Raw genomic sequence first — 22,984 nt, 5'->3', positions numbered from 1 at the left:
TAACTTCAGGTTCTGTAAAGCCCCATTTAGTGTGCTTCATGATATTTTTAGAGATGAAACCTGAAAACCACCTTTCTATCTTCCAGCTAATGAAAGGATGACAGTCTTTCCCAGATGGCTAACATAATACCCAGTAAAGAATTCTAGCAAAATCAGAATGTATGGTACTTATTTTAATATAATAAGAACAACAAAAAAGTCCATTTTCCAGGCTGTCTTAAGACATGTTCTTTTCTTTACACAATATGTACTCTATCAAGTCAACTTCTTGCTGGCATAGCATTTTGAATTATTCTCCTCCCCTTCCTTAAATAAAAGGAAAAGGAATAGCAGCACAAACAGGAAGGCAAGCGCCTGTATCTCTATGGAGCAGAATATCAGAATAAAATCTTCAGTTAGATGAAACAGTGATTTTATTATTATTAATGAAAAAGTCTTTCAGAACACCAGGATGAAGGTACCCTTTCATGAATAACCACATCTTTCTGTAATTTCAAGAGAAAAAGGTTTAAGGAGTTTTTTTAAGAAAACAAAGTGCGGGGTAAGGGACGGTAAGAGGCATGACTACATTTAAGGATTTTGGTTATCCATCATATTCAAAACCAACAAGACAACAGAATCCTGCCTGCAAGGCAGCTAACAAAATACTGTAGTGGTATCTGCTTCTTAAGTTGCAGACTTCTCATTTGCTGTATACTCTGGAAATTCCTGGGACACTAGCAAGGACAAGTTAGACCACTTTCACTGGTATCATTAAATTCCTCACCCCCAAACACTAAATACCAGTATTCAACCACAAAATAAGGAAAAACATGAATGTTCAGAAAAAAACTATAAAATCAATACAGCTTATTTCCCCTCCTGTTTTTTTCATGAACAAATTGAAGTGTAAGGAGAACAGTAAAAACATGAAGCATTGATTGTTCTATAATTGCTTTAATACAGTATAAGCATTATTATCGCTACTGACAATTAATCAACCTTGACAAACACTGACATATTTAGAATAGATATAAGGAAGATTTCCTCCAGAAGTCTGCTACCCACCTGGCTGAAGATGTGCAAACTTTCAAAATCTTAAACTTCTCATAAAATAGATGTGTGTTGCATTACAAGTTCCAAAGCAAGACAACAAAACATCCAAAAATCACTGCAGACGAAAACCAAAAGAGTTGCAATTTCTTAACCCTGCAGGTAAACCTTTTGCTGTACAAGAATAATGTTTCATCACCATTCACACAGACGATCCAAACCAAAGATGACCAAAAGGACGCTTAACGTACCACAGAACAGAACACTAATTCCCAACAGACTTTTGGAAAACTATTTGAACTATTGCTAGGAGTAAACAGGAAACTCCATATTTGTTCTTTTCTTGCTGTGAAGAACAACAACAGAACTCGCAAGACAAAAAAGATCTGGCTAACTGTCTCAAGAAAATAAGTCAAAAAAACATTCACTATGAAAGACACCTTTGTAAAACCACTCCAGTTTTCTTTTGGCCAAAAGATGTTACAACTTGAAAACAGAAAAAAACCTGTATTAAAGAAGAGAAAATAGTCAAAAGTGGTGTGTAAGTTAAAAAAAAACAAACAAAGAAAGAAAAATAACACAACAAACAAGAACACAACCACTTACATAGCACATTTGTGGGAGACTGTTGCTTGACCAGATGTTCAAAATTCAGCTAAAAAAAATAATCTCGTTTCCAAAATTAAGGATTAGAGACAGCAATATAAAAGAACTGTCACCATGATGCTCCATTCTCAAATTTCAGGACATACGTCCATAGGGTTCTATATTTATTTTGATGATAGTCATGTAAAATGTAGAAACAAAGATAAGAAAAAATGAAGCATGTTTGCAAGTGCAGCTTACATTGACATACTTAAAATTAGGAAGCATGTTTACATTTCATCAAAAGATTCCTGAAGAGCTTGTTCTACACCGTTTCACCTGGTGGCTGAAGTAACTTTTTAGTTTCATGAATGGTGGCATTTAGACAGAAGTTTTTAACACCACATGCTCAAAGCATTCTCTCCTGCACAATCACCATGCTTCCTCCTCTGTAGCATGATTTACACATTACAGACAATATTAAGAACATACTGTCTTGAAGTAGACAACTCTTAGACACAGCCAATTTCAAAATGAAGTTATAGAAGTTCATATTCTGTCAAGTTGAATGACCTGTTCTGTCTACCTGCGGGAAATGCATGAAACCTTTCAATTTCCAGTGATCTCCATAATAGCTTATTTTTCTAGTATCACATTCCATCAAAGGCCTACCTGGAAAAATGATGGTAAGGTTCAAAACCAGTGATGGACATCTAAACATCTTTGCAACTCTTTCAAGCCATTTCTTACAGATTTCTAGTTGTGTTATTGCAAGTGAAAGTATTGTCACTCAAGCTACAATGTCAAGTAAACTCACTACAGTGAAGACTTTGAGCATGCCATAGTTAAACAGAAAACAAAAGTTTTTTTGTCACTGTGAGGTATACGAAAATTATTCTAGTCCGTCTGTACCTGGTCCAGAAATCCAGTTATATCTCATAACCTCCAACAAATCAAAAGAAGGCTAGGGAAAATAAAAAAATAATAATAAAGAATGGGAAAAAACCCACACCCTCATTCTGAAAAAAAAAAAAATTCTTCTAGTCAGGCCTTCTAAATGTACAGCCAGCCATGTAAATTATCATTTGAAAGATAGCTTTTGTATTATTGTCATCTTAACGTTTTTAAAAACAGATAAAACTGTTTCACAAGGTTAAGTATAAAAGTGCTATTTTGGACAGGATTAAGGAGGATAGGGACTATTTTGAAATTTCTTCTTAATTCCCTCCAATTTCATGCCTTTAGAGCAAATTCAAATGTTTTCTTACAGAGTATTCAGTCACCTGAGGGTTGTGAGGAACGTTCATTATTGGACTCATCTTCTGTCATTGAAATTGCCATGGCAATTGTTGAAGCAGCAATGGAAATCATCTGACCAGGAAGCTCTGCTCCTGTAAAATATACATGTGTATGTAAATAAAGAAAAGATTAAGTCTTAAAATGTTTTATTTGTTGCTTAATATCCACCAAAGCTGTCAAGCAACAGAAATTATATGGACAGACACTGTTAGTTTTTAATATGTATTATCAATATGATCGAACAGGAATGAGTGCTGTGAATTTTAGTATTACAATATGCAAGGTGGCAAAACACAAAACCAGTTACTTGCTTAGCACTTTCCTTGCTAATTAACTGTTACTGACCAAGTCACTCGCAGCTGCTGGCAGTCTGATTAATCTAAAAACCTCTATACCAGATAATCAATTTTACTAACCAAGATTATGACAACTTTCAAGAATACTAAACCAGCAAGACAGGAAAAATGTTTCCCAAAATAATCATACAACGAGTACTAGAAAGGAACACCTGACATTTGCTTTTATGCAAAATTGACTCACAACAGGCAAAACCTATTTTTCTCGAAGTCTAAACACAAACCATAGTTTTAAGAAACTGGTATTTTAAAAACAGATGATGGGATGTAAGAAACTTGCTGGATGCAGTTGTCTCAGTTTCTCTCATACTCAATATTATAGGAGCCACTAAACCCATATTGCTCATTTCTTTCAAAATTAGCTGATTTCAAATTTCCTAGGCCTTCTTTATGCTTGAAACTACATACAAGATTTTCTAAACTTAAGCAATCGGGCTTGATAATGAGAGTCACTACTTTGCTATGGAAAACAAAACATCAGTCTGTTGAAAAGATTTTCTGTAAAGAATCAAAGATTTACTTCAGCATGCGTAAACGACTTTGAAACAAGCATACTAAAAATCTTATGGCAAATTCTTGCAATCCATATGATATTGAATTTACAGTAATACGGTCCAGATTCTTTCACTTGACTTTACAAAACTTTTGCCTCCAACAATAAAAGAAGCAGTGACTCGTTTCTTACCAGAAGACTCCTTTCCATTCTGCTGTTCATGCAACATGCCTACAGTCATCAGAACAACTATAACCAGAAACAGGGGAATTCTCCAGGAACCTGCCACAGAAGCTGAAAGATACAGGGGGTTTTTTTACAAGAAAAATTACGCCATTAATAAACTCTACATTCGGCAAAACTAAGAAAGGCACCACATCAACCAAGAATAATCTGGGCAGAAACTAAGAAGTGTCATAAAGCAAACGAGTTTTCTACATTCACAGAATGGAAGAACAGAAAAACCAGGTGAACAAGTTTCTCAATGAATAAACCAAGCTGTTACTGTTCCTAACTTCAGTAACTTTAAACTATGCCGATACACTTTAGAGAACAATTTTAAAAACAACATGCAAAATTACTTGAAAATGCAGACAAAATAAAAACATTTTAGATATCAAAGGCAAATCAAGTTCCTCCCAAAAATCTGTATTTATGTTAGATCTCCACAGAGTGGCATCAAGCAGTGCCTTCCTGGGTTTTGGCTTTTCAGCTAGTACTTCCAACAAATACAAGACTGTCAAAATGTAAGCAAATGCAAAGCCATTATGTGTAGCTTAAAACCTCAGGAAAGTGTCCCCGCATGGTCAGACAACCCTTGAAACCTGCTGCTAACGCAAACTGAATCATGAAGTAAGCTGTGAAAACTTCCATCATGATAGTCTATTATTTGCATGATACTTCCACCATAAACTCTGATATGATAAAATCAATATAACCTGATAGCATGTTATATTAAATATGTAAAATAGAACTAATACTAACAGATTACTATAATCTTATATTTGTATTAACAGATTATACAGATTACTAGAAAACTTATTTGATATCATTGATATCTCATTGACATGCTTGTTGACTGATAGAATTTTTTTTTTTTTTTTGCTTCTCTTACTACTATTAAATGCATTTTACAGCTTCAGCCTTGATTAATGGTAGGCTGTCGAGAAAATAATAATATTAAAAATCATCAGAAGAGAAAGTCCACCCACGTGACCCCAGCCCTTGCCCACTGTCAGGGAGTCAGTACCAGGTCTGTGAGCCAAGTAAGGGAAAACCATGGGAAGCACAAACTGGGCAGGAGCGGAAGACACATGTTGCTCAGCATCTTGATGCCTTCCCATTCCCTACTCCAACACACCCTGCTGGCCATATGGAGCCAGAATTACCAAGCAGAGAAAACAGCCTGCATCTCAACTAAGACTCCATTATAAAGATTTAGCAGAAGAGTAAGCGAATAGCTTTGCTTGCAAGACAACAGAATCCCAGCGGACACATTAGGATAATAATTTCTTGTTACTCACCTAAGTGAAAGAGCAGCATAATCCAGACAGGGACAGAGATTGCTTTTAAGTAACGTTCAGTGCTTATATTCCACTTGAATGAAACCATCAGCAGGTAACCAACCACCAACGTCCATATCTTTAAGAAAGAGATACACACAGGTATGTATACATACACAAGTACAATACAACTATATTTTGATGCGTACGTATACATACACATGCTCGCACCCCTAACTGCCATATCAAGAGAACTGAAGTCAGGTTCTAATTCTTTAAGAAGCCTACATTTCAGAACCGTCAATTAATTACAGGAGTTGCACTGGTGAGGCCGCACCTCGAGTACTGTGTTCAGTTTTGGGCCCCTCACTACAAGAAGGACATTGAGGTGTTGAAGCGTGTCCAGAGAAGGGCAACGAAGCTGGTGAAGGGTCTAGAGCACAAGTCTTGTGAGGAGCAGCTGAGGGAGCTGGGGTTGTTTAGCCTGGAGAAGAGGAGGCTGAGGGGAGACCTTATTGCTCTCTACAACTACCTGAAAGGAGGTTGTAGCGAGGTGGGGGTCGGTCTCTTCTCCCTAGTAACAAGCAATAGGACGAGAGGAAATGGCCTCAAGCTGCACCAAGGGAGCCTTAGATTGGGTATTAGGAAAAGCTTCTTCACCGAAAGGGTAGTCAGGCATTGGAACAGGCTGCCCAGGGAAGTGGTCGAGTCTCCATCCCCGGAGGTATTTAAAAGAAGGGTAGATGTGGTGCTCGAGGGCATGGATTAGTGGTGGACTTGGCAGTGATAGGTTAACAGTTGGACTCGATGATCTTAAGGGTCTTTTCCAACCTTAACGATTCTATGATTCTATGAGTTTCTGCTTCATGTAAGAGAAGCGTAAAGTTTGTGCTAAGTATAAGAACAGGCTAGACATGCCTTCGGCTTGCCTTCAGTATGGCTCTAATGTGAGGGGGTATACACGCTTTGCTGGACACCAACCCTGAAGGAAGTTTATTTTTGCAGCTGAGAACAAGCAATTACTCTGGAACTACTATTTAAAGGTGAGAATCTAAATGAAACAGGGCCACCAGCGGCACCAGTGGGGCCACAGGCAGAGAGCCAGGAGAGCACCACTCATTCCAGCACGGAGCAGCTTGCCAGCTCCTGTGTTCCACTCCACAGAGACAAAGGTGGTTTTAAACCAAAGGTTTTAAACCATAGCCATTAGGGAAGCATAACAAAAACTGCTGTTCCTCAGCAGCGCTAGTCCACAAAACAGTCATGCCTTTAAATGACTTGTGACATGTAATTTTATCAAATATTTAACTAAAAACACTAAAAAGACAGAAAAATGTCTGTGACAACGTATCAAGAGGCAGATGTGGTCACTTGGTTTTGCTGCTTCTAACTGCCTTCTACAACTCTGCTCATCAGATAAATCACAGTAGAGAATTCTAATTAAGAATCTTGAGATGAAGAATTTGAGCTTGAAAATGCTGAGAAGAAGAAGGCAGAAACCAGAAGAGGCAACAGGAGGTAAAAAGCTGCTACTCGGCAGAATATGTGAAATAAAAGAGATATGAAAACCTATAAAAATAAAAACTCAGTGTTACATTCTTAAAAAAGAAAATAATCTGACATTTCTGGCCCAAAGTCAACAAACATTCCCTATCCATAACCAGTTAAGGACACCTTCAAATTTACACTTATAAATCCATAAATCCCAATGAAATTCAAACAGAACTTCTATGAATAGCATTTGCTGAATCAGACGTCACTGTAAGAAGTAAGAATGCACTGGCAGAGACACAAAACAAGCAATTAGACAGAACACACCGCAAAAGCTTTCACCTCTTTACTCTGCAGTAAATGACTCGCGCTGAAGAGGCAACGGTCCCTGCGAAAAGCAGGTTTATGTGACTACTCCCATGTCTGGCATAGAGGAAATCTTAATTGTACTGAATTCAGCAGACAAGCAGTGATGGACCCCGTTAACACTCATACGCACAAGATAATTTAAAAATGCTTTAAAAATGTGAACATATACCCTTTTCATACTAATCTTTCTCATCAAAGCTGACCAGTCCAACTTTTCATGGCTGTCTCTAGTTTTGCATCAACAGAGCTGCGTAATGCTTATAGCCAAATGTGGACTCAAGACAAATGTCTTAAAACTAACACAACTCTTGGACATTAAGACTAAAGTCATAAACAAAACAAAAAAATTTGATCTGAAATGCATGGCAGCACTCCTTTAACAGCATAGGTTCATAACAAATTCACAAGGCTTATTACAGCACAACTGTAATTACAAGAGAGAACTCAGCATGAAGATGGTATCCTACTCCCTAGCATCAGCCACGCAGCATCTTTGTATGATAAATTTGCCTTGATGCTGGAAATTTCTCTTTAGCTTTTAAATTTAATGATAAATTACAAATAGGAGACTCAGTAAGTTCAGTGAATTAAACTTGCTGATTAAAAATATGCCAAAAGTAAGAGGCTAACAGGGCATAAGTCTATGTTTAACAGCCAACAAAGCAAAACACGTTGTGCTGCTTTTAGCCATGCATGTAGCTGAACTAAAAGCTAGCATTTCAGGGTTTAGGATTCAACAATTTTTTGTGTTGTAAGTTACAATAATTCATCAACTCTCATTTCCAAAGGCTTTGCAAATGACCCAAGCAAAAGAATTTCTTATTTCTCGAGAGTAATAGCTTTTTTAAAAATAAACAAGTCATCTTGTTTTAGAGATCAAACAATAACAATTCTGAAGCCCTGTAAAAAACCTACGTAGCCAACTGACTGGTGCAAGAGGTTTAATTTCAGCGACACCATGGAGTAATCTGTTCCTTATCAGTTAATGTTACAGCCATGCACTTCCCTACACTGCGAGAAATATACTGCATGGGAACCAGAGCAGCCTACTTCTGTAACTTGGGTAGCCTACTTCCAACAATTCATAGCTGAAAGCAACTGACAAAGCAAATTAAATTAAAATGACATGGACTAGGATTTCATCCCATACTAACTTGGCAACAGCCTATTTTTTTTTTCCTTAACCCTTTAAATATGTGTTATATAACCTTTCCCACTGTTTTTCTGAATGGTCTCCAAAGGTTTTGGCTACAAGAGCGTGAGAATATTAATAACCTCTTTACTATTACGTGTCCATCTCAACAACTGACACTATGGCAATGACGCATAAAAAATACTGCCTACTTTCATTAAAATTAAGCTACTGTAATTATCGCACTGAAACTAGAATGGATACAAATTTCATGCTAAACCAAAATGCCTATAAATTTGATTTATAAGAGTATACAGCTAACCAGCTAACTCATACACACGCTTCAGATCTTGCAGAATGCATTAGCTACCATAAACTATTTACCAAGCTGAAGTCAGCTGCAGATGCCTAACTTTCACCATGTACTCTGAGATTTTAAATGCCTAGTCAATCACAATTAATATTTACAGACATGCACAACTCCCATATATCAGAATTTTAGGCTGGTTTAATCCTGTAAGCTTTCCTTCTTCCTTCTCTCACTTACCTCCATTACCTGAACAGACAGCAAAGATCTAATTTCTCACATCTCCTTTGCATTTTGTAGCACCCCTCACAAACTGAACAAAACGTTGTTTTGCCTTTAGAAATAAAAAGTAAAACTGCCTGCTTCCCAGAATAAATACCTGTAAGACTGCAGTGCAACTTCTTGGATTTCAGCATCCAATTCTGACTTAGAGTGGTAAAATGGCTAGATTTAGAGACGTCTAGGCAAGTCTGAAGGGCTTCAGTTCTCTTTAAATTGCCAGCTGAAGGCAAAATTACACCATAGAAAGATGCAGCTTTTATGTTAAGCTCAAGTATCTGCTTCAGCATTTTGATTTTTCCTTTAAATTTCAGTGTTGGAAAGTCTAGTATTTATCAGCATGACCGTATCACCAATGTTACTGAAAGCCTGTTTCCAGTTCCAGTTAAAGTTGAAAGAATTTGAAAATCTGAGACACCCTCTTGGTTTTGGCATCATTTTTCAATGAAAACAAACTCTTTCTTACAACTCAGCTCTTGACAACATTTATATTGATTTATATTGAAGAGTAAAATTCTTTATTTACACAGTTCACTCCCTTTTTTTCCTATCAGCAAGTTAATCTCTAAGGGAGAGGTTTTACAGATGAGCTCATTTAATAGCTCACCGCTACTGAAAGCGGCAGTTCATCCTCTCCCACTGCCAGTCATGCAGTCCCACCCCTGCTGCACACCAGCTTCGACGTTCAGCCAGCCAGCTCAAGCTCCCTAAGCTGATAAAAAACTACCTGGGAAAAAAAAAGCCGAGAGTTCATAATCTAATTCAGTTATAGCTGAACAGGCTCCCAGAGCGAAGACAGGCACTGACAACAGGGCAACTGAAGCGTATGTCAGAAGTGGGATAAGCAAGAGCAGCTCCTCACTGGTGGCACTGGTGGCACAGCTGTGGGAAGGGAACTTCCTCGGAACACTGCCTTCCTTGGAACACTGCCCCAGCAACCCAAGGTCCAGCAGGGAACACATTTCCCACCCGCTTCACGTAAACCACCCCACGCTAAACACAACCGTGAAGACTGAGTAGTATAACCAACACTTACTTCTTTTGATATATGCCCTGCCAACCTGCCAAAAGTTTCCTGGTTTTAACAGGCCAGGATCTACCAAATGGTGCATTTCAGCTCTTTCATTTTCTACTTGTAGCACTACCCTCTCCCTTTGCCACTTCAAAGTGCTGTTTTTTTCCAGGCTGCTCTTTTCCACTTGGAAATCATATGGCAAAGTTTTTTAGGGTGTGTTTTGTTTTTTTGTCGGTTTTTTTTTGTGTGTGTGTGTGTGTGTGTGTGTGTGGTTTTTTTTAATTGAGATTTAAATGCAAAGCTGTTTGATAAAACTATGGATCCAATTCAAACAGTTTCCTATTTTCCAGTTTGTTTCAGGGTTAGGACAAAAAAAAAAAAATCCTAACTATCTCACCACTTCCCTTTAGCATTTAAAAATAAAATTTCCATTTGGAAATAGAGATTTGCATTAGTTTTTCTTAAAATAGGAAATCCTTAAAAACATTGACCAAACATCCACATGGCACTTTTGCAAACTTTTAAAACAGTGTTGCACTGAGTGAAGCTACTTGAAGAAGTGATCTTATGACAGCAGTTCATTATTTCCACCTCTTCGTCCTCAGTGGCGATGCAGGCTGGCGAAGGAAAATGAACCTGCCACAAAAGCTGAGCGGAAGAGCATTGGACTTGAAAAATGAAGTGACGCAAGGCATGAAATGCATTGCTGAAAGCCAAACTGTATTTGCCATTATGAACATCACAGCATTTTCTTTATCTGTCTGTTCATTTGAAAATGAACAAATTTTCTAAACAATTTTCTAAACAATAAAAAAGAAAATAAGGAGGCAGGTGAGGAATTACGAAAATGCACTTTTGATTCCAGTTTTCAGAACCAAAATTAATTCCATGTGGCTTTACTGTATATTCCACAGTACACTGTGTACTGTATATTCCACAGTACACAAGAGGAAATATCCCACAATGTGCAGACTTTGGCAGAATGAAAAAAGTGTAACTGCCCTTCATTTAGCATGGAGACAGTCTTTGTCAAACGGATACAAAACCAAAATAACCCAAACCCTACTAATCACACATATAATACTATCGCACACCTCAGAGCAAACTCAACCACCTCTTCCCTTCACTAAGGAAGCTGTCATTTACCTACTTAGGTAAATGACATCCTGATTTTTTTCCCTAAGTGAACACAAGTAAACATAAACCTGACAGACTGGGTTATTCCTTGTCCTAAGCCCAAAGGACCAGAACACCAGAACACCAGAAGACCGTTTCTTCTAGAAGACCCAACTGTGACATGTATCCATGTAGATATGTTCGGCATTAACACACACAGACTGCTAAACCACATGAAACAGAAGCCTGGCATTTAGCGAGACTAACCCTTTTTGAAGAGACAAAATTATGAACTTATAACCAGAATCCTGGGGCAGGGGGGAACTGACCATCAAAATCAACACTGCCACATGCGGGTTAAAAGTATTTTCAATGTGTCCTGCAACATTTCCTATACTGTGAATTTAAGGAAATCCATTACATCCAAGATATCCAGAAGACTGCAGCTATGGATGTTGAAATTGCTCCTCCTTTAGTTCACTTTTCCTCTCTTTAATACGGAAGTTATTCATGAGAAACTCCGTCAATAAACATTATTCAGAAATCAAACTTTTCAAGATTCACTTGTGAAAAGAGGTTTTTCAGAGCACGTCAAATTCCCTGCAGACAGAGCACCACTCCTCTGACACACTTCATGATGACACTTTCACAAGAGATGGCTCCTCAACATACACAACTTCTCCACCTTCTTGCTTTATTATAGACAGCACAGTTAAAATTTTGCTGGACAGTTCCACAACAATCATTCCTTTCAGAGGAGGCAGAAAAAGAAATATCATTGTGTTCAAATAATACATATAAATACCAGAAAATAACTAACTTCATGTAGCATATATCCTTAGGCTCAAGCCTAGCATCAGCTTAGTGCCTGGGGCTGCAGTTCACGCATATAAATCTAAACAAGCTCCTAAGCCTTTTTAAGAAAGGCACCTCACAGCAGGTTCTCCCAAAACCGAGGGTGGGTGTGGAAGGGAAAAACAAAGGTGGAAGCATCTCAGTCTTTCCCTGCCCCTCCCCATCCTGTTTTTAAATAGGCCACATGTGGTCTCTACACAGTTGATCTCTACCAAGTTGTGAAAACAAACTAAAAACGGTGGTTTTGGTAAGATGTGGTTACAGTCATTACCTGGCTGTATGATTTATAAGTCACGATACCAAATAATGAAAGGATTATTATAAACAGCAGAAAGAATACTTAAGGGCTTTTTCAGGTGTGCGGGTTTGTTGTTTTTTTTTATGCTGGACAAGTTTTAGAAACCTGCAAGCCTGCTCTAAGAAGAAAGGGAAGAAAGAAAACCCACCTACCGGAAACACTCAGAAAATACGAATTATATGCAACTCAAATATCAGAACTGTGTTTTTCTCATTTACGGTTATTCCAACATTATAGTCAAACTTAACCCTTTCCTTTGGTAGAAGAGAAATTGCCCCATCAGGTGAACTTGATAAAATGTAGATGCTTTTTCACCTCCACAGCCGATATTCAACAACACTATGGAAGCCAAGCATCTTGGAAGCTGTGACCCAAAACATTTGCCAAGAAGCATGTTTGAGAATTTCAGTCTGCAAGGGTTACTTTAGGGGCTGCTGACATCTAGTGCCAACATAAATGGAGGTTTCCCTGCTGGATGTCTTTGATAACTTCCCTGACAGGGAGCAGACAGTCAACTGGCCAAAGCAGACACCACCTACTTTGACAATATTCCAACACAGTGGTCATGGCAAACAGTGTTCCCAGATTTGCCCAGCACCATAGTGAGGAAAGGATTGATTGGGTCCTCTAACCGCATGCTAACCACTAGAAAAACATGAGTTGTACTAGTACAGTCGGAGATACAAAAATACACTGACACACACACGTATGAGTACATGGTTCTGACCCTGATCAATAACTTGTGACAAATCAAGGAAGAAGGACTGGCCATCAGAGAAAGATTTTGACAGTCCTGTAACCAAGTTCACTGCAGAGAATTCTGCCAGGTATGATTATACCAGGTTTAGTTTACTAAGATGTACTTCAGAGTCAATGTACAGCAGCTGTATAATTCATTTCATCTGCCGGGATCTACAAACTATTTTCTAAATAAATCTGAGCATGTGAACCCTGTTAAAAACAAAATAACGTACAACCAATAGCTGGCATTTCCTGTACATTACTGTAAGTGTAAAATGTCAGGCTAAAGTAGGTTGAACTCCAGCCACAAGGCAGAAGAATTTCCCGTACCTTAGATACAGTGCTGGACACAAGCATACTTCCTACAAAACTAGGACAACAAGGCAGTCCAAGATTAGTCTTCACAAGCTATGCTAACTGCAAGGGTAACCGTGCTGAAATTGCCAGAGCATATAAATGTGTAAGGGTATATTCTGTCCACTATGGGACAAACTCCCCTCCTTTGCACAAAAGAAAAAAAAAAAAAAAAAAAAAAAAAAACAGAAAAACATTCCCCTTCCCTATTATATGTAACCAAAGTTCAGGTAGAGTACATGTTCTCTACATAAGATTTCTGCAAACATCCCATAGAGAAGCATTTATAACCAGCTCCTAGCTTTAAGACCCAGCAGCCTACTACATTTCTTGAGAAAGCTTCTTCAAAGATGATGCAAGAACTGTAAAGCACCAAGGGAAAGAGAAGGAGAAGGTGGGAACAAGATGCTTGTAGACTAGCCTAAGGTCTTGGACTTGTTCTTCCAATGCAGTGTTTTGCAATCACCTATCAAGCAGTCCTATCATGGAGGTATCTAGGATTCTCAATTCCTAAATTGCAGGTGTGACTTAAAAACTACAGACAGGAATACAGCCATTTCCAAATCTTCATTTCTCAACACCACAAATGGCTTTCCCAGATCTGAGGACAACAGTACAAGAAAGCTCTGTAACATACTGGTGCCAAGATACAGTTTACTATGTCATTAGGCTGGATCGATGGGCTGAGGCCAATTGTATGAGGTTCAACAAGGCCAAGTGCCGGGTCCTGCACTTCGGTCACAACAACGCCATGCAATGCTACAGGCTGGGGGAGGAGTGGCTGGAGAGCTGTCTGGCGGAAAAGGACCCGGGGGTGTTGGCTGACAGCCACCTCAACGTGAGCCAGCAGTGTGCTCAGGTGGCCAAGAGGGCCAATGGCATCCTGGCCTGTATCAAGAACAGTGTGGCCAGCAGGAGCAGGGAGGTGATAGTGCCCCTGTACTGGGCACTGGTGAGGCCGCACCTCGAGCGCTGTGTTCAGTTTTGAGCCCCTCACTACAAGAAGGACATCGAGGTGCTGGAGCGTGGCCAGAGAAGGGCAACGAAGCTGGTGAAGGGTCTAGAGCACAAGTCTTATGAGGAGCGGCTGAGGGAACTGGGGTTGTTTAGTCTGGAGAAGAGGAGGCTGAGGGGAGACCTTATTGCTCTCTACAACTACCTGAAAGGAGGTTGTAGCGAGGTGGGGGTCGGTCTCTCCTTTTGTCCTATGACTTGTTATTTGGGAGAAAACAGCCTCAAGCTGTGCCAGGGGAAGTTTAGGTTGGATATTAGGAAAAGCTTCTTCACTGAAAGGGTAGTCAGGCACTGGAATAGGCTGCCCAGGGAGGTGGTTGAGTCCCCAACCCTGGAGATATTTAAAAGATGGGTAGACATGGTGCCCGAGGACATGGTTTAGTGGTGGTCTTGGCAGCGCTAGGTTAACAGTTGGACTCGATGATCTTGAAGGTCTTTTCCAACCTAGATGATCCTATGACTCTAGGATTATCACATGCAACTGCGCCATTTGGAGAACATTTTTTTCTGGAACTGGAAAGAATTTCTGTCTCTGTATCATGGCCTAGTAGATACCATAAAAATACCTTTAGTTAGAGAACATCAAATTGGTATCCCAAAAACCCATAATTGTTCTCAGTCAAATTCCAATGACAGGCATCTTCTCACTTCTCTAGTATAGCAGAGGGAATCAGAAAAGGAGAAGACAACCATGCATGTTCTTCCTCCCTGTAAGCCGCAGTGCCATCCAGGTGGGGCAAAGCTCCAAATAAGAATACACTGTACACCTTTGCAGCCCCAGGCAGAATCATTGGTGGCTGAAGCACAGACATTCACAGTTCACAAGATTAAAATTACCATAAACAAATGTACTACACTAGTCAGATACTGGTCTCACGCTTAAAACAAGCCATGCTTGCTCGTCTCTTTTATCCTTTTAATGAATGATTTATACATCCCATTCTTGGCAAGAACGTATTCCTTGCTGTCTAAGTGGAAAAATTACTTACGTTAATTAAGTTATTCCCTATCAAAATATTTCAAAACACAGAAATCTAGATTGGCTTAGTGGGCTGCTAAAAGACAGTGCAAGAAATGAAATTACCATTACTTTTGCTTATCACATAGAGTATCAACAAACAAAAAGAGTTGTAATCTTCATGCAAGATAACATACAGAAGGAACCATGGAGGATTCAGATCCCAGAGAAGAACAGTACAACGGAGCAAACTGACTCATAATATCCAAAATTCCTGTGCAGCTAACAAGCAGAATGTACACACGCAAACAGAGCCCTGCAATATAACGTGGCAATTAAATGGCTTTAAAATGCTTAACTGAAGTTAAAGCAGATACTATTAACTGATCCAGCTCAAGGCTCCTCAGCAGCAGGGGTAAAATGAAGTTATCTTGCTACAGCTCTGACATAACACAAATCAGGTGACAGCAAAATTCAAAAAACTTGAATAGAAAAACACTGTAAAGTGTACAGATAATACCAGGCTGAGTTGAGGTTATTTACAAAGGGAAGCCCCACAGTTTCTTTCTCTTATAGGAGCCCAGAAAGCGACATAGGCAGCTTGCTCAGAAAGCTATGGCACCTGGTTTGCTTAAGGAAGTCAGTCATTTTGACATGAACCCAAAATCTTCCCAGGGAACTCAAGTCAGGAGAGCTCTGGGAGCTTACTGTCTTTTGCCCAGTTAAAATCTTACAGCCCTTCAATGAACACAAGTGTCCTACCAGAAACACCGGTGCAAAATGAAAGCATCAGACACTGCTCAACAAAATTGGACTGAGCACGCACAGACATCCAGCAATGCATTGCAACCATAGTTATGAGGTTAAATCGGTGCAACTTCCTTTAATACCCTTATACTTACCCAGTGTAAGTATAGCTTAATTAACCAAGTTTGAATAAAGGACTGGACTTAGCCAAGTTAGTTAGTGTAGCAATAGCGCTAATTTGTTAAAAATAGAACAGCTACGCCAATGTGATGGAAAATCTTAAGCTTATCAAGTAAATTGCGTGGCAACTAATCAAAACTTCCCATCAGTACCAAGTCACGCTTAGATTCTTCCACCACTTGGCTGACAGTAATGATGGTTGTATCTTGCCTCTTCATAAAAACTGAGAAAGAGTGTCTCTGTCTGTCTATCTGCTCAGTCTTAATTATACTTCTGAGGACAAAACAGATCAGACACACATCTCCCCTGACATCTTCCAGCATATGACAACACTTCAGAACAGAAAGCCAAGAAAATCTCTTCTTTCAGTGTTTACCTTCAAGAGACAAAACACATTCTCCAGTCCATCCTATTCATACTAGGAATAGCTCAAAATATCCTTCGTCAGTACATTCAGGAGAACTATTACTGTCGTCTTTCTGGTAAAAACCTCCAAAGTTGTGTTTCGAGATATCAGCATGCACCAGCTCCACCAAAGCAATAAAACTAATATTCAAAGAACATGTGTAATTCAAAATCAGAAGCCTGGACAAGCTTGTTAGAGTATTTTTTTTTTCTCGACAGTTTCTCTCTCTTATCCACATAAGATGATCAGTTTTAGGAAGTTCTTCAGTTTTATCTCTAGATATATCTCCATTAAACCAACTGTGTATGTCATTTTCCACCCAAGGGGGGGAGGTGTTCTTTTGGGGTTTTGGGGGGTTTTTTTGTTTGGTTGGTTGGTTGGTTTTTTGTTTGTTTGTTTGTTTTTTTTAAATAGAGCAGCTTAAAAGAAGTCTTTGACACTAAGCAATCTGAACATGCCAGTCGTACATCAGTATTTAATAGAAGTACAACTTCCTGATGTTCTGTGCTTTCACATAGCCATTTACTTTAGGCACGTAGTATTTTTTGCACTTTCAGTTCAATGCTTGTAACTAACGAAGTGAAAATGAGTTCTGCCAGGTTTTAACTAGCCTGCCTACTGAAGACAACACAGGGAAAAGTAGTCTCCCAGAATCTTTATTACCATAAGTAAAATTTGCAAGTTAAACAGCTTTACTTTTTAACGTTCAAACTGAGTTTGCTCCGTTTGATATTTTAAGGAGGGGAAAAAAAAAAAAAAAAAAATCAGTACACTGAGAAACAAGCCTTACGATGCCTTCTCCCCCCCCCACCAAGTCACTTGCAGGGCTGAACTCGTATTTCACAACACTTAATACACATCTTACAGCTCAACAGAGTCGATGTTTTGCCCAAGACCTCACTTGAATTACCTTTGACTTAGCAGCATCTCAAAACTGGGGCGTGACTAGACTACGGACATCAAACACCGGCAAGAGAAAACCTATCTGCTTCTGCTGCACCCCTTGATTATACAGAGCGCTTCTCCACGCCGTGGGTTGTAACTTTTTTAAAGCTATTTTACGGCTTTTACAGCGAAGGCTGTGTTCTCCCTACACCACCGCGACGCCGTGACAGCCGGTGGTTCGCCCCAGCACCCCGGAGGCTGCTGTGCCCCCCCCCCCCGCCCCGAGCATCGCCCTGCGCCCCGCAACGCCGCGCCCAAAGCCACACCCGCCCGCTGTGAGGGGAGCTTCTGCGCCCTTTGGCGTAAAAATAAATAAAATACATTTTAAAAGGCTGCGGCGACTTCAAACAGGCGCCTCGCGAGTTTAAACCTTCCCCGCCGCCGCGCCCGCAACAAGTGAGATGGCGGCCGGCGCCGCGCCCCAGCCCGCGCGCCGCAACCGCCCCCGGGGGCAGCCCAACGGCCGCCGCCGGCGGGCGGGCAAGCGGGCAGGCGGGCAGGGCGAGCGCGGCGGCCCGCCGGAGGCGGGAGGCCAGGGCCACGTCCCACCCCCGCCCGGCGGGGACCCGGCGGGGACCAGGCACCCGCCGCGCCCCCGGGGAACTCGGCCGCCCCCGAAGCCCCTTCCCGCCCGAGGCGGGCACTCACCCACTGGCTGCTGAAGTAGTCCAGCCCCTGGCAGATGAGGCGGGCGGCTTGGGCCAGCAGCACCTGCACGCCCAGGGAGCTGCCCAGGCAGTACAGCCCGTAGAGCAGCGGTCCCCCGGCGCCCAGGAGCAGCAGGAGCCGCCGCCGCCGCAGCACCTGCTCGCCCAGCGCCTCCACGCCGTAGTTGGCGAAGCAGATGGGCAGGAGGAGGGCGGCCAGCAGGACGGGCGTGCGGGAGCGGTGCAGGCGGCCGAGCCAGCGGCGGCCCAGCGCCGTCAGGGAGCTCTTGAAGGGGTGGAGGAAGGTGCCGCAGAGCACAGCCCAGAGCAGCGGCCGCAGGAAGGCCTCCAGGATGAAGTAGACGAGGACGGCGGCGCCGCAGCACAGCCCCGCGAACAGCAGCGCCCCGGTGTTGTAGAAGGCCTGCTTGATCGGCTTCTCCAGCCGCGGCAGCGACATCCCCGTTGCCCCGCCCGGGCCGCCCAGCGGCAGCCGCGGCATGGCCGCCGCCGCCGCGCCCTCCGCGCCGGCGGCACCCGCGCTGGGGGAGCCGCCCGGCCGCCGCCTCTCCGCCGGCGAGCCCGGGGGGGCCGCGGCCGGGGCCGCCGGGGGCTCTCCGCTGTCAGCCATGGCGCCCGCCCCCTCCCGCGCAGCGCCGGGCACGGCCGGGGCTCCGGCCGCCGCTGCCGCCACAGGCGAGGGCGCGGAGAGGCGGCCGGGGCTGTCGGGGGCTGTAGTGCCGCCGTGCGGCTCCGGGCACGGGCGTGCGCCCAGCCCGGCGGGGAAGGGGAGTTGCCAGGCGGGGAAGGGTGCTGGGAAATGTAGTTCTGCGCCGGGAGGGCCGGCGGCCGCGCTCTGCCCCGCGGCAGGGCCTGCCCGAGCGGCGAGGGGGCGGCCCGCAGGTCCCCGGTCCCCGCCTTCCCGCCTGGGCGAGCGCCGAGCGCGGGCCGAGAGCCCCCGGCGCCTTGGTGACTCCTGCTGCAGCGGGGCGCCGAGGGCCGGAGCTCGGCGGAGCCCGGCAGCACGCTTCACACCCGCGCCCCGTCCCAGCAGCGCAGCCCCCTGAAGCCCTCTCCCGTCCCTGCTGCTGCTGCTTCAGTCCCTGGAAGCCGAAAATATTCGGAAATTTGCAGCGTCATTGTGAGGTGGAGAGCAGACTGGTTAGACCAGCCGGAGAATTTGGTCTTGTCTGAACCTGCTCTGGCATCAGATTATTTAATAAGGAAGCATCTGCACTTTTACTGGGAATTAGGCCCACTGAAAAAGTAGTTCTTTTGCCTGTTTTTTTTAGACCTGGCATTTGTGACATTATGTTGCATCAAATGTTTTTTGCAAATAATCTAGGGAGGAGCTAATTTCCTGCATCTGGCGTACACCAGACCTCTGCGTTCATACATGAAGGTGACAGCTAAGATTTTACAGGTGGTCTAAATGCCTCTGTAATAAATACGCTTGGTTTGAGCGAGTTTTCTGAGGGCTGGAATCCACGACATTTGAACTAGCTTAGTGCTGGCACTGTGCTACTCAAACAGTTCCCCTTTCACAGCTTAACACAACCTTTCATCGGGTACTAAAGCTATTGGTAACACTAACATAAAACTCCCAGAGGGATCTTCCTCTTTCTTCTGAGTGAGAGGTGCAGCATATCCTCTACAACATATTACAGAGGTTTTATACCTCTGAACATGTGAAAAGTACATAGATATGGGAATTTATTTTTTTTTTCCTTTTTAGGATCTACAGGCAAGTTTAATATTATGTAACTTCACGGTAGATTTGTGTCCACCAGGACTTCGATGGAGCATTTCTTGCACAATGCAGATGTCTAAAAGCTGCAATTACCCTCAGCACAGTTGTTTTTAACTTGTAAAATGGGAATACAACTGCTGATAGCCCAGCTTTTCAAGGCAGAGCAATACAAAGACAAGAGACTGTAGCCGAGATCTGTCCCTATCATCATCCCCAGCAGCAAAGGCGGAGGTTTTTCCCACACGCTTCCTGTAACCGTGTTGCATCCGACAGCGGTACCCGGGGCTGGGCCCTGCCAGTTTCCTGGAGCTTTTTGCATTGCGGTCCTGACTTTTCCATGCTGCAAAGCCTTTCCTGCCAGTTACACGCCCGTTCGTGCTTATAGAGTTCCCTCTTGGCTCCTGCAGCTCCTTGTTTTCCATTGCTGAACGGATCACGTGTAGGTTCAGCAAAGTGCTTTAATTTCATGCAGCGGAGGCATTTATAGAGCTACAGGTACCTCGTTTGATCGCGACGGTGATGAGGCATTACGAGCAGTTTTGCCTATGAGAAGCTTCTGTTGCACCTTAAACCGATACTGTCAGTCACCGCTCTTTGATCAGGTAGATCTGCCTCCTGGCAGGGTGTTGACATAGGTAACAAGTATGCATCGCTACCTGAACCTTTTCTCTTTAGCTCCTGCAGAGTGGAGGAAGCATGCCAAAAAGAGACTCTAATGGCTCATTATAATACATTTATTGCATTAAAGTTCAATTAGCAAGTGCCAATTAAGATTTACACAGGGGGTAGTTGAGAGTACAAATCCATCTGTTAGATAAACAGAGATGCCAGCAAATCATACCTTCATAGGCACATCCTTATTCCTTTGATTTTTCTTAACAGACTCAGGCAGTCGTGTTCTTCAGGAATAGAAATTAGTGTCACCTCTTTGACTTGAGTGAAGCTATAAATACTGATTTACATAAGCTGAGGATTTGGTCCCTACTGAGAAAACCTTTCCTTTCCAATTCTGTGTTTCACTATTCATTATAAACAACTAAACGTAATCAGAAATAAAACTAAAAAAACACAAACCCATAATGCAATAAAATAAAGATTTCTAACTCATGTATTACCACGACATGAACACTTAGGAACAGGGACGTGACCATAAACATCAGAAAACAATCTCTGAGGTGACAGCTGAGGGAGGATGCGTGATCTTCACAGACACACCTCAAGCTCTGCGAAGTTAATTCCACAACAGATTTCAAACGGCGACTGCAGCCTTAACAGCTGGATTTGTTTAAGATTTGAAATGTTATGTGATTTTTAGATTAGATGCCCGTTATAGGTATAAATTGCACTGATACATTGCGGTGTAGGCATTTTTACGGCCATAGACAAGTAATGCACCTCAGGGTCGTGTACTACCACAAGTTCTCCAACAGCCCCTTTGGATGTATTTTTACTATTAGTAATTGTTGAAGGCTGAAGCAGGCAGCAAAGGAATGCTTTTGTGTCAATGTAGAAAACATGTATGTGCCTAAAAGCACGCATGTGGTAAGCGTTGCTAGTCCTCGGTGCTCTCTTGTGTAGAGGGAAAGATAAAATGAGGTATTAACTAGTAAGAGAGAAGCTTGTAACTACTGTCTGCTGCTGCACTAGCACCCGTGATTTTGTGCCTTGAACTGAAGCTTTTTGAGTCCCCTTCAAGAGATCCCGGTCACCCATAGCTCTTATTCACTCGATGTGCAGTCAGCACAGCCCAAGTTACGAGCTGTCTTACCCGTGATACCAAAATACAGGGTACTGAGGTGGCCATGAAGCAGAGGAGACAGACAACGCTGGCAACAGCAAGTTAATCATGATTTATACCTGAAATAACCACACGAAACTATGAAATAACTCTGTAACAAAGCCACAAGGTGTCAGCACTGGCCTGCGTATTTAGAAAATAACAGGGGTTTTTCTCCCCTGCTTAAGAGACTTTTTGTTTTTTTTTTGTTTTTTTTTTTTTTTTTTTTTTTTTTTTGACCTGTGTTACTGAACACTTGTGAACATTCAGTTGAGGTTAATCTCACTTCATTACTTCACCTCAATTTAATGACAAAGTAATATCCTCTTCAGATGAACAGAAAATACTCCATGTAAACTACTATAGTTTCAATAGTAGCAGGACCAAAGAAAAAAAAGTGTAGTCTTTAAGGCTCATCATTAAGATATAAACTTTGTATCTTTAGGTCATTGACACACACCTTTGTATTTTGGGCTAAAGAAAAAAAATTAATCTTTTACGCAGATCAACTGCTAAGGTGAGATGGCTCCAAATTAAATGTCATTTACAAAGTAGCGGTAAAAGGAAAATGAAAATAAGCTCTTGGGAAGACCGGCTCTGGTTGTATCCAGTGATTAGAGAGGTAACCGACTTTATTGTAGAAACAACTTTGTTCAATATCTCAGTTAAAGTATATGGCATTATCGGCAGTGCTATACTTGAGTGATTCACGTAGAAGACTGTGAATTTTGTTGAGTTAACAAGGGGAATGAAATGCATGGTCGTAAGGCAGAGCAGTCAATAGCACCAACACAGAGACGTTCGCTCAGCGGGCCGGCACGCAAAGCGCAGCACCAGCAAGACCTTGGGATGAACAACATCCAGAGCGCTACCTGCAGGGTTAGCCCACACAGTAGCTGCAAGCACGGAACAAGAGTTGGATAGAGAGAGATCCGAGTAACAGAAGAATATTTTGGCTTCGTCAGGTTTGACACAGAACGCCTTACCCATCCGTCAAATGTTATCTGGCACAAACAGAATATAATTTAAGACTTCCACTGAGTATATTTAAGGCCTCTATTGATCATCATCACTCAGTCATCAGTGCACAAGTAGCTGACACACACGACCCATCCTTTCTTGCAGCCTGCAACTACGGGGTGTCAATACTCCAGGCACAACAAACAGAGCGCACTGTGCAAAAGCAATACATTTCTTGGTGCCTCGAACCAACTCTTCTTCTCAGTCCACCAGCAAGGACCTAAAATACCTGCTCAAACCTGGGAGACCTCAGAAATGGAAGCACCCCTGTTTGAGAGACTTCTACAGCTGCTTTGGCTTGCCAAGTAGTACGGGA

General features: G+C 42.2%; 1 protein-coding gene across 2 annotated transcripts in view; it reads right to left on the bottom strand.

Annotated features, from left to right (window-relative positions):
- TMEM245 (transmembrane protein 245) overlaps positions 1 to 18,752 on the bottom strand; it is a gene marked incomplete at its 5' end in the record, with an annotated part of 86,084 nt that extends 67,332 nt beyond the window's left edge. For both annotated transcript variants that reach the window (XM_082330234.1, XM_082330233.1), the window contains 4 exons: positions 2,901 to 3,008; positions 3,958 to 4,059; positions 5,289 to 5,406; positions 18,123 to 18,752. In XM_082330234.1, coding sequence (XP_082186360.1) covers positions 2,901 to 3,008; positions 3,958 to 4,059; positions 5,289 to 5,406; positions 18,123 to 18,752 — 958 coding nt within the window. The remainder of the gene's footprint in view (positions 1 to 2,900; positions 3,009 to 3,957; positions 4,060 to 5,288; positions 5,407 to 18,122) is intronic.
- Positions 18,753 to 22,984: the final 4,232 nt, after the last annotated feature.

This window comes from Platalea leucorodia (assembly GCF_965183815.1).
Source record: "Platalea leucorodia genome assembly, chromosome: 1".
In the NCBI taxonomy this organism is placed as follows: domain Eukaryota; kingdom Metazoa; phylum Chordata; class Aves; order Pelecaniformes; family Threskiornithidae; genus Platalea; species Platalea leucorodia.
This window is presented reverse-complemented; position numbering and strand designations above follow the sequence as displayed.